The sequence below is a fragment of the Condylura cristata genome, unplaced genomic scaffold, assembly GCF_000260355.1.
Source record: "Condylura cristata isolate star-nosed mole 26May11 unplaced genomic scaffold, ConCri1.0 scaffold00022, whole genome shotgun sequence".
Taxonomy (NCBI): domain Eukaryota; kingdom Metazoa; phylum Chordata; class Mammalia; order Eulipotyphla; family Talpidae; genus Condylura; species Condylura cristata.
The window spans coordinates 33,608,636-33,618,835 of record NW_004567123.1 but is presented as its reverse complement, the minus strand read 5'-3'; the positions used below and the strand labels follow the sequence as shown (position 1 = coordinate 33,618,835).

At 48.1% G+C, this 10,200-nt stretch overlaps 1 protein-coding gene across 1 annotated transcript in view; it reads left to right on the top strand.

The window, feature by feature from the left end:
- The window catches only part of BCAS1 (breast carcinoma amplified sequence 1), a 56,830-nt gene that overhangs the window by 28,695 nt on the left and 17,935 nt on the right, over positions 1 to 10,200 (top strand). The window contains exon 7 of the mRNA XM_012728135.1: positions 5,844 to 5,885. Within this exon, the coding sequence (XP_012583589.1) occupies positions 5,844 to 5,885 (42 nt within the window). The remainder of the gene's footprint in view (positions 1 to 5,843; positions 5,886 to 10,200) is intronic.

Genomic DNA, 10,200 nt, shown 5'->3' with positions numbered 1-10,200 from the left:
TGCCCAGCCCTGTGCAGAGGTGGGTCGCGGCCAGAGCGGCCCAGGAGCGCGAGCTGCGAGACAGACAGCGGCTATGCCCTGCAGGGAGCTCGCGCGCGCTCACAGCACAGCCATGCGGAGACTGGCCAGACAAGGCCAACCCTGCAGGAACACTGTCACCGACAGGGCACACGTTTGGAGTGAGACAGGGCCGAGAGCTGTCTGCCTTTGCGCTCCAGCTTCCGCATTTGTGAAATGCAAATGTAACCCACCTGCCGCACAGAAATGAGCGGAGGTCCGTGAGCCCCCATGGGGCGAAGGGCACGAAAGTGGCTGGCACCGATGTCACCGGCTCCTGTGCTGGGGGGGGGGCCGCAGCCACGCCCACCTTTTTGTCTTTCTGTGCCGTCCAGTACGGCGGAGCTGCCAGAACCACCGAACCTCCAGTATGTCGCCTTCCTTAACTTTGGAATTTAGGGGGGTAGGTTGGTTTCTCTTGCCAGCTCAAACCCTTCCTATCCTCAGGGATAAACCTGTTGGAGTGTTCTCTCTGCATTGGTAGAAATACATCAGAGTCACCTTTTTATTTTTTGACCATTATTTGACTATTTATTAGTAGATTATATAAACCATGAGGTTAAGCGGAACCACAACCAAATTTGCAAATCCTTCTTCTTTCACCTAATCAGAAAGTATAAGATGGGTTTTTTTTTCAGATTTATTTTATTTATTTATGCCTATAAGAATGGGGGTGCAGGCAGGGGTGCAGAGAGTAAGAGATCCCTCAGAGACAGAGCGGGGAGCAGAACAGGTGGATCTACTGAAATACCCGCTGAGGGGAGCAGCGGGGAGACAGGAGAGGTCTGCTGAGCCATGTGGGTCACCCCCGCCCGGGGATCGAACTTGTGCTGTGGTGACTGCAGACAGCTTCATAGTGCTGAGACTTCCCCTGTTGCCCCCAGGGAGACCCAAGTGTGAGTATTTATGGAGGTGAAGCCAAGACACGATAGTCTTGCTGGTCACAGGGTGCTTGTGTACAGTGCTGTGCTCTGAGCTCTGGGCAGCCAGCATGAGTCACCGTCCCTGTAGCTTCCAATCTCACGCTGGTTTATGGAATAGATAAGACCTGTACAGTCTTTGGATTGGAATAAGTCCAGTTATATAGTCAGTCTTGTCAAAATTTTGAAACACAAAGACAAATGTTAGAAAGTGCTGATTATTTTGCTAACCAACCCTAAGACATTTTTCCCTCTCTTAATTGAAAAGATTCTGAATGAAATGATTGAAACAACTCTTTGCCCTTGAAAACTGAGGCTGTGAAATTATTATTTTCATAACTTTTTTATTCCTCTAAGTTATTTTGACCATAAGTTACTTTATTGCTGAAGTTTTCCTTATAAAACAAATACAGATATAGCCTTTAAGAAAATGAAATTTGAATTATGTTATACTTGGCAAAAAATGTTTAGATTCTACTTACCTGGACTAAATATGGCCCCCAGTGTTGTGAATTTATCTCGGTACCTTTGCTCTGTGACCTTTTAAAAAGTGACTTTCCCTCTTTGGGTTCATTTTCCTCATCTGTTGAATGAACATCATATTAGATGATCTTAAAAAATCTTGTATGAGGCAAGTGTTGTGTTCTAGATGGGATCAGGAAGATTGGGCTAGGTTATCTTGGACAAATTACTTCACTGCTTGATTTTCCTGTCTGTAAAATGGGGCCATGTTTACCGTCGTGAGAAGCGTGCTAAGTTCTCAGCGAATGGTGTCATCATTTCTTCAGGTCTGAGCAGTCCGGGTTCACTGTCAAATATCCGTGTGCGGTTTCCAGCAGCCCAGCACTCTAGGCTCAAGACAAGTCTCAGGCCCATGGGCTACCCTGAAGAGACTTCACTCTGCCTAGAGGAACAAGATAAGTGCATGAGACCATGCATGACTGTGTTAGCCCACAATCAGAAACCACGAGGGGCCTTCTCTAGTGGCACAGGGGTTGGAGAACAGCATTGCGAAGCTGGCCACGGCGGCTTCAGTTGAGAGTTCGAGCCCTGGCCCTGAGGTGACCTCCAGGGTGCAGCAGACCTCTCCTGTCTCCCTGCTGCTCCCCTCAGCAGTGTACTTCGTCAGTTGGCCTGTTCTGCTCCCCACTCTGCCTCTGGTGAATCCTCTCACCACCCCTGCACCTCTGGCCTGTACCCCAGTTCTGTCTGCATCAATAAATAACTCTTAAAAAAAAACCCACATTTGGAATATCTTCAGAGTAACACTCCCCTCCCCACTTTGATGGAGAGAAATGAGCAGAAACGTAAAGTGAACTCTGCGGCCAAGATGACGCATCTCTGCTGAACCAGCACTGGCTGTGTGACGGTGAGCGGCCGCTGACGCCCTCCAAGCTCCCGTCGGCCCAGCCGCACAGGCTGCCATGGTCCCGGCTTCCTGGCCTCCGGGTGACTGAGGACCACTGCTAGCAAGTAGCCTTCAGGGACTGGAATTTCCATTTTGGAAGGATGAGGTTGACGACCCTGTGTAATGGTGTGCAGGTACAGAGGCTCTGGCTGTCTAGCCCAGGGGCCCCCCAGTGCACCCCAATTCAAGGGTAGCCTCATTGCTCCAGCAGGACCCCACTCAGAAGCACGTCTCTCCTCGGCCGCAGCCGGGAGCTGTCTCGCCTGGAGTCCTAATCCCGCTAGGGACGTCTCTTTCTGGAGTCGCCTTTTTGAAACCCTTATTTCTGCCCCACCCCACCCACACTGGTGTCTAGAATACACCTTAGACGCTGAACCCTAACTACAGAAATTGTTCGAGTCGACCCCCACCCCCACCCAGCACCCTCCAGTGCTCCCACTCTGGCATGAATGAGGGCCTCTCTGCAGGTGCTGGGGGGAGCTGAGGTGAGCCGCAGCCGCTCTGCGTGCTCTTCCCAGGCTGGGTCTGTGGATCCTTTCGACAACCTGTGGTCCTTAGTCTAACAGTCCACCTTTGGGTGCGTGAACGGAGGCTCAGAGAAGGGTGATTAACTTGCCCGGAGTTGCGCCAGAGCTAAGAATGCAGGTTTCCTGGCTTCACCGGCCAAGGTGACCTGGCCTCTTGCAGAGCTAAACACTAATGGCACCTCATTCTCCCCGCGGGAACCTCCCTGAGGTGGCCTGTCGGCCCCTGGGTGTGAAGCGCCACCCACAGGCCAGCGAGCGGTGGCACCAAGGGGCGCAAGGCTTCAGGATGGTTCTGGGGCCCTAAAAGTAGAGTTGGTGACAGTGACAAGTCACCTTCCCCTTCTGCTCCAAGTTCCCAAGTGACATGAAGCAGAAAGTCTCTCCTTGATCTTGAAAGAATTAGTTACCCCGGGAGCATTTGCTGTTTTCCCTTTTCAACACAACTTATCACCGGAACTCTGTGATGAGCTGAGTTGTATCCAAAGCAGTTGTTTCAGAACTTTCTTTTATTTACTGCCACGGTGTTGATGGCGCATCGCCATCATCAGCTGCTTTCTTTTAAAGTTTAGTTGATTTTTTAAAACATACCGAGTCAATAGAGGGGGGACATGGAAAGTGAAGAAACAGAAAAATGGTCTACAAGCTGGTGATGTTGGGGAAATGCTTAACTACACTCAGCCCCAAGATGAGCAGGGCTTCGCCTGAGCGATACAACTCTAGAAACATGAACTAGCAGCTTCTTTCGGAACAGACACTGTGTGCAATGCCAAGTCTGGAAACATCAGAAAGGCCTGGAAGTCTGGAGCCGTCCTGAAGGCCAGGGACGCTCGGGGCTCCCAAGCTACTCCATCCGCCCTCCCACCCCCAGCACCCAGTACCCAGCTTCCTCTGGAATGGCACGAGCAGCCAATGGCCAAGAACTTTCCAGACACAGGAAAACAACGGTACGAACCAGTCTCGTTACAACCCACCAGAACAGAAGGGGGGCTTGGAAGCCTGAGACTGCTCTTCCGACAGAAGACCCTGCACCTAGTGAAGGCAAATTGTGGGTTTCGACATTTTTGTGGGTCTGGTTTGGAGGGGTCTGACTTGTAAAATACGGTTCAATTGCTTGTGAGTTCCAGTACTAAAAGCATCCTCTGGGCGGGGAGAGGAGGGGTACAGAGTTTCAAGAACTCTCTGATTGCTTGAATATTCCTCAGTCAGAAGCTTCCAGAAAACCCCCAGTCCTTCACAGGGGCACTTTAAGCCTGAGTAACTTCAGTGGAAGAAGAGGATGGTTTCCCTGGGTCTTGTCTAGGGAGAAAGCAAGTTTGTGACAGAGTGGGGCTCCTGTAATCACCCCAAACTGTGTTTCTCCCCCTGGAAGGCATCGTGGGAGAGGGAAACTCGGCTCTCAGAACCATCTCCACGGCATCCCAGTGTACACTCTGGAGCTCTCTGTGCCTCCATTTCTTGCTGGAAATGAGGGTCTCCATACTGACTGCCAGGACTCCTGAGAGCCATGACAGACGCTGAGTCCTCAACGCAGACGACACCTTTGCAGGGGTCACTTCCTGTCCCATGGGATTTTTTTTAAGATTTACTTATTTATGCATAGGAGAACTGTGGGGTAGAAGATTCCCTAGAGACGGAGGATTCCAAGAGGCTTGACGAAGTCCACTGCTGAGGGGACAGCGGGCAGGCAGGAGAGGTCTGCTGCGCCCTGTGGCTCACTCCCTGGCCGGGGACTGAACTCAGGCTGCAGGGGTCATAGTGCTGCGCTTTAACCCCTTGTGCCACCAAGGAAGGCCCCACTGGATTTGTAAAGGTGAAAAATAAAGGCAGGAATTTGATCACAAAGATCTTAACCCGGAGTCCAAGGAACGCGGGGGTCTATAACACCCTGCAATTACTTGCAAAATATTTTACTTTCCTGGGAGACAAGCTCACTAGTGTCAAGGGGCACGTTTGTCCTGCGGTCTGTCCCCACCACCACCTCCCATAGAAGGTGCAGAACCACTACAGGAAAGACGCCAGGGTCACCTCTGCAGGTGACGCTTGGGCCCCTGCAGGGTGACTCAGCGTTGGGGGAAGTGGCTCGCTCTTCTGCTCAGGACTGCTCTCTGACGTTTATTTTGGGGAGCAACAGTGCTTGAAGCTGGGTGTGTCGGTCGTCAGCTCTCTGACCCTTCAGAGACATGTTTTAACCTAACTCATGAGGATGTGATGAAACCGACCCAAGGCTAACGTAGGAAGCAGTTTCTGTGGCTGCTCTCCGCCTGGGTCCGGGGGAGGCTGGGCCCCCACTCATTTCAGCCACTTGCCGGTGCCTCCACGAGGCCTGGGGGCACATTTTCCTGGACTTCCTACCAGCAGTTTCCCAGCAGCACCTTTGTTTCCACCTAGCAATGGCTGGCTCTGCTGTGGCTGACCCTACTTATGTCCCTGTGTCTGTCAGTTGGCGGAAGATACAAAGCCAGAGGTGTCGCTGGCCGTGACCAAGACAGTGTGTTGCATTTTCTTTCTTTGTTGAAATTGCATTACTGTCACTGAAGTAATATCGGTTTACAAGGCCAGTATGATTCAGAGTACGGTTCGCCCTCTTCGGCTACATGTCTCCAAATGGCACCCGGTGCCCAAGCATCCCTAACTCTCCACCCTAGTCCACGTGGCCCCTTACCCTCGGTGGGGTTTCCAGTGTCCACAAGAGGCCCTCTCTGGCTCCACTTACATCCTGGCTGCACCTGGAAATTCCTTCCCTTTATTGCATTTTAAAAGGCATAACTTGTTTTACCTTGCTCGGCTGCTTGCTTGTCTGGGTCTCTGTCAAGCTCTTTTGGAACAAGGCTTACAGAAGCCATAACCAAGATGGCGCCGGAGGGCTGTGCACCAGCTCAGCCTTCACGTTTTCATAACATCCTGTCTCTTTTATTTTTATTTCTCTTTTAGTCAGTTAAAGAGGAGTCAGTCCCCACAGGTTCAGAGGAGAATGTAAGTTACGTGTTTCATGACGGAATCATTCCATGCTCATGATTGGCACCTCAGACCCTTGGGCATTGCAGCTCTGGGGCCTGAGCTCTCGCTGCGCCAGGTGTTATCCATCTGCTGTAGACTCTTTCACCCTTTTATGGGATCAGGGGCCAGTGGGGAATAATGTCAGATGAATATTTGTAGCTGGATCAAGGCGAGCCAAACGCAAAACTGGAGCTCATGTTTTTGTGATGTGTTAGCCTGCAGGGGTTGAAAGAGTCTACTAACCATGACACATCTCTACACTTTCTTAAGACACAGTGACGCTGCAGCCTCTGCTTCATCTACCTTGATTGCTCTTTCATCTTGATTTCCATGGCAACCCCATTCTCTACTAACTGTGGGCACTCCCAGAAAAGGGTAGTTGAGTTGCGTCAGACATGGGTGTCCTGCTGCAAGCTGCTGTGACTGGCTGGAGGGCGGACTTGGACGTGGTGAGTCTATACCTGAGCCTCACTGGATTTTTTTTTTTTTTTTTGATCTTCTGGAGTTAAAATGCTCGAGACAGTGCAGTCAAGTCTGAAAGCCATGGCTCTTTAAGAGCTGCGTTGAAATGTCGCTTTCCAGAACATCTTCCAGGGAGATTACTCATTTGGCCTCCTGAGTTTCAAACTCTGCTTTGAAAGAAGTACAGTCTTTGGCAAATTGTTATCAGTGGGATGAGTGAATTCACAGGTCCTTAATATAGAAGCTGATATTTATCACTTTGCCAAAGCCGAACATGTTTGTTTGGCTCTTTCTAGGTGTCTCTTGTTTACTTGCCAGAGGCAGGTTTGTGTTTTCTTTTTAATTTAGTTGCTGGAACAGAACAGATGTTGAAGATCCAAATAAATTCCAGAAATGTTGTGGTATGGAATGAAAATTAAAATGACTATGTCATTATTCGTGTTAGGAGAAAGGTCCTTGAAATCTGCTTTGTTGTTGTTACTGTTGTTTTTCTCTCTCCCTCCCACTTCCTTCTTCTCCCTCCCACCCTTCCTTTCTTCCATTTTCTTCCTCTCTCCGCCCACCCTATCTCACTCTCCCTCTCCCTTGAATCAAAATGAATAGCTCAGTCAAGCTCATGTCTCATAATTCCAGAAAATTCTGGCAAATCTGTCAGTTTTACCTGACTTTATCAATTTTCTAGAGAGCCAAAAATCTCCAATTAAGCAAACTGAAGGAGGAAATCCTTATATTCAAAAGCAGCAGGTCTGGTCTGCAGCACCAGTTAGCTCTGACCTTCCCAGCTCTCTGAGATGGGCCCTCTTTGGGAGCAACAAGCAATTTGCCATGCGAGGAGTCCGGGCCTCTCACAGCTCACACATTTCACCTCCTAATGCACAACTCAAAACATACATGTTAATGTGACATAAAACTAAGTTATTGATGCCAAAAGAGAGCAGTGAAGTGAAAGAAAGGGAGAAGTGAAAGAAAGGGAACTATTTTCTCAAGAAAGTAAATGGGTATTATCAAAATGGCTTGACATTTGCCCAACAATTAACATTTTTAGTCTCAAGTTTCGCTGTTTATTCTCCTAGAGTGTATTCATTGGTAAGAATGGGTCAGAAAAGCTGACTGTTGCCTCATCGTCCCCAGACTGTGACCCCTTCGGGTCTCCCTTTACTCACTAAGTAGGCATAATGATATTACCCCCTATAGCGGTCCCGTGGGCCTGAAACCAGGGAAGACCTTGGCAGTTGAGGAACTTGCAAACCACCAAGATGGGCCAGGTCTGATCCTGTGAACTAAGAAGGATGTGGAGAGTCTTGAATGGTTGAAAACGACTGAAAAGAGAATGACTAGTTCATGTACATGCTATGACGTTCAGATGTGTGATTATGAATAAAGTTTTATTAGAACAGCCACGCCACATGCAGACACATGTTTCTCTGCTTGTGGCCCTGGGGGCTGCTTGGGGACGGCAGGAGCAGAGCTGAGCTGTTGCTGAGGGCTGCTGGAGGGAAGTACTGGCCACCCCTGCTGTGGCTGGTAGTGCTCTAGGGTGTGAGTGGGGTGAGCGCTTCCAGGGACCAGTGGTCACCTCACAGAGCCACCTCACAGCTGGCTCAGTGCCCCTCTAGGGAAGGCACTGTCGGTTTGATTCTATTACAAGAGAATTCTTGTCCATCTAGTCTATTGATATTTTTTTGTTCGGTTATTTTTATGGAGGTGATGCTGGTTTTTAAGACTTTTCATGATTTAGGGGGACAGTTTCACACCTCTTCAGATGTATGTTACCACCCTATACCCACCACCACAACCTGGTCCATTGGGCCCTCTCCCCACCATGCTGCTCAAAGACGAGCAGCTTCTGGTTAAACGATCGTTGACTTTGTTTTTGTTTTTTTTTAAATAGCTCTGTGGAAAGTTTCCCAGACCGAATTATCAGTCCCTGCAAGTTCCCGTACTTTTACAAAGCAGAGGAGAGAATGATTTCGATATTTCCCAACATTTTTCTTGAAACAATAAAATTGGTTTGGGAGCTGCTTTTTTTAGAATGTGCTTCTGACCCTGTCCGAAATGCCATCTATTTTAATTACAGAAATGACTGCCTCCATTAGCTGTAATCTGAAAGTGCTTGGTTATTGTTTAACGGAATTAACATTTTGATCAATGAGGCAGGGGTATCTTTCCTCCTCACTGACTAAGGAAGTAGGCATTTGTGCTGTTTATCTTTTTGTAAGCAAGCTCTCAACACAAAAGAAAGAAAACTCAGGTCAAACTGGACGCAAAAGGAAATAGCTCATGTTGGGTCTCAACTCTAGAAAGTAGACTTGGTGTCAGATAAAGCTTGACTCAGATTTCCTGGCCTGGTAACATTTCCAGCCTCCCAATGTCACTCTACCCAGTTCAGTGCAGAAGAAAGGAGCGATTTATCCACGGGCAGCCCTGAACTCCCAGGATTTGTTCTCGCTCGCTGTCTCCAATGGGTCCATGTGCTTCATCAGTCAGCTGCCACCAGATTGTGGTGCAGTTAACAACCAGGCCCAGTTTCAGTAGCTTTCAAAGCCAAGATGCTTTTATTCTCGCTCACGCTGCATGTTAGCTGTTGAGGTGGCGATGACTGAGTCACAGGACTGGGATCTGGACTGGGCAAGAGCCCCTTCAGTCAGGACACGCAGTGGTGTGACAGAGAGAAGTGGTGTCATGGCTGTGGTAGACTGGAGCTCCGCAAGCTGGGAACCTCTGGGTTGTGGCTCAATGGTGTATTCTCAGGCTACACTCTCCAGTATGTCACCGAGCCGTGGGCATGATACGCAGTTCTTTTACAGGAAGGCAAAGTGAGTATGGGGGTGAAGGGTACACCATCTATCCTGCCACCCTGAACTCCTATGATCAGAAGCTACACCATATTGGTTGGCTCAGACCTGTTCAGTTGGCTTTGCCCAAATTACGCCATCGTATAGTTGAAAAGAGATCCTTCCCCCAAAGAAAAATGGGCACAATGTGAAGAGAAAGAGAACAGTTATCAGTAGAAAAATAAAATCTCTACACAGTCTTTGTAATCAATAATGTTAAAAATCAAATCAGAAAGAATCTAAAAAGGATTATAAAATAAAAACTTTTAAAATCAACATTATTATTATATTATGGTAGGTGTTTTAAGTGGAGGAAATCTATTTTTGCTACGTATCAGTTCCCCAAACTCACAGCACTAGCAGGAAGCATAGAAAACAAAAATCAAGGGTTAGAAAGGTGTAACACTTAAGGGTAAAAGTGAAACCTTTGCCCGAAATGTGCAAATGCACTATTCTCATGCAAAGTATAAAATCCCCTGCTGAAATCAAGAAAGCAGGATTTAATTCTAAAATAGAGCACAAATCTGATTTTCATTATGTCCATCACACCCAGAATCAGAATGTAGATGTAGTCATGTACTCTAAATAAGGAATAGCTTTGTTCAAAGCCCTGACCTGGAAGGAAACAGGAAAACAATCAGAATCAAATTCATATGTCTATGTATGCAAAGCAGCTCCCCACTTAGCTCCAGTACTTGTGAATTTCCACACTGGTGTTGGTGGATTACCCTTGGCTGCCGAAAGCCAACTTCTTGGTCTGACATCAAAGCCAATGGGAGTCTCTAGAAGTTCCCCCCACCTTTCTGCCTACCAAAATAGCTGACTTTTGATGGATTCTCCCTAGGATTTGTGACTTGACACCTCTCAGCATTTGGAACGGTGCAGCAAGAGAACCATTGGCAATCAAATATATTTGATTTACAAAGTTATTGCCATACCATCTGATCATTTCATTATGTGAAATTCTCTCCAGGCTCCCTCAAAAAAAAAAAAAA